The sequence below is a fragment of the Chiloscyllium plagiosum genome, chromosome 32 (genome assembly GCF_004010195.1).
Source record: "Chiloscyllium plagiosum isolate BGI_BamShark_2017 chromosome 32, ASM401019v2, whole genome shotgun sequence".
NCBI lineage: Eukaryota > Metazoa > Chordata > Chondrichthyes > Orectolobiformes > Hemiscylliidae > Chiloscyllium > Chiloscyllium plagiosum.
Window position 1 is genome coordinate 42,699,602 of NC_057741.1, and position 1,487 is coordinate 42,701,088.

The window sequence follows — 1,487 nt, forward strand, 5'->3', positions numbered from 1 at the left end:
TATACACTACATCTACCGCTTTCCCCTCGTCCACTTCCTTAGTCACCTTCTCAAAGAATTCAATAAGGTTTGTGAGGCACGACCTGCCCTTCACAAAACCATGCTGACTATCCTTGATCACATTATTCCTATCCAGATGTTCATAAATCCTATCCCACTGTCTGTGTGGAGTTTGCACGTTCTCCCCGTGTCTGCGTGGGTTTCCTCCAGGTGCTCCGGTTTCCTCCCACAGTCACAAAGATGTGCAGGTCAGGTAAATTGGCCATGCTAAATTGCCCGTAGTGTTAGGTAAGGGGTAAATGTAGGGGTATGGGTGGATTTCGCTTCGGCGGGTCAGTATGGACTTGTTGGGCCGAAGGGCCTGTTTCCACACTGTAATGTAATCTAATGTAATCTAATGTAATCTAATCCCTCTAAACCCTTCCTATTCATATACTCATCCAGATGCCTTTTAAGTGTTGCAATTGTACCAGCCTCCACCACTTCCTCTGGCACCTCATTCCATACACGTACCACCCTCTGCGTGAAAATGTTGCCCCTTAGGCCTCTTTTATATCTTTCCCGTCTCACCCTAAACCTGTATCCTTTAGTTCTGGACTCCCCCCCCCCCCCGGAAAAGACTTTGTCTGTTTACCCTATCCGTGTTTCTTATGATCTTATAAACCTCTATAAGGTCACCCCTCAGCCTTCCGCGCTCCAGGGAAAACAGCCCCAGCCTCTTCAACCTCTCCCTGTCGCTCAAATCCTCCAACCCTGGCAACATCCTTGTAAATCTTTTCTGAACCCTTTCCAGTTTCACAACATCTTTCTGAAAGGAAGACCAGAATTGCATGCAATGTTCGTGAAATAGACATTTTATAATAACTAAGATCTTTATAGCTAATCGTAAAAAAATTCAGTTTTTTAAATGCCTAATTTTTCTTCGAATTTTCATTATAAATTTGAAAAGATGAAAATTCAACTTTTATAACTCTCCGAAAGCGACTGCTTCCAACTAAACCTGTTGGACTATAACCTTGTGTGTGATTTTTAACTTTGAAATAGGAAGGTTGGAAGTTTGAAACCAGTCGATAGGCGGCGACAGCGGCGGATCCGGGTCCTACCGGTAGATGGCGATGGCGGCGGCGGCTCCTCTAGATTCCATGGGAGGTAGCGGCGACAGCGGCGGATCCGGGTCCTGCCGGTAGATGGCGATGGCGGCGGCGGCGGCGGCCTCGAATCCTGGTCCCGTGAGGTGGTCTTCGGGGTTGGAACTGCGGCCTTGGTGAAACGGGCTTGTTCAGTGATGGCGAGCGGCGGCTCGGTAACTGCACTGTGGACGGAAGTGAATCGTTGCGGCCAAACTGCGGATTACAGCAGGGCCCTGAAGTCACTCAATAAAAGTAAGAAGCGGGGCCGGGCGGGCCCGAGGTTTGTGGCTTTAGGGCGACGTGTCCCAATGGGGCCCGAGCTCGGGGCTCGGGGCTGGGAGCTGGGGGCTGGGAGCT

The 1,487-nt window shown here is 49.7% G+C and overlaps 1 protein-coding gene and 1 long non-coding RNA gene across 2 annotated transcripts in view; both read left to right on the plus strand.

The window, feature by feature from the left end:
* Positions 1-841, plus strand: part of LOC122539568 — a 28,734-nt gene extending 27,893 nt beyond the window's left edge. The window contains exon 3 of the long non-coding RNA XR_006309122.1: positions 816-841. This is a non-coding gene — a long non-coding RNA (uncharacterized LOC122539568). The remainder of the gene's footprint in view (positions 1-815) is intronic.
* A 366-nt stretch (positions 842-1,207) lies between these two features.
* Positions 1,208-1,487, plus strand: part of srp72 (signal recognition particle 72) — a 75,623-nt gene continuing 75,343 nt past the window's right edge. Inside the window, exon 1 of the mRNA XM_043673969.1 lies at positions 1,208-1,477. Within this exon, the coding sequence (XP_043529904.1) occupies positions 1,286-1,477 (192 nt within the window). The 5' untranslated portion in view covers positions 1,208-1,285. The remainder of the gene's footprint in view (positions 1,478-1,487) is intronic.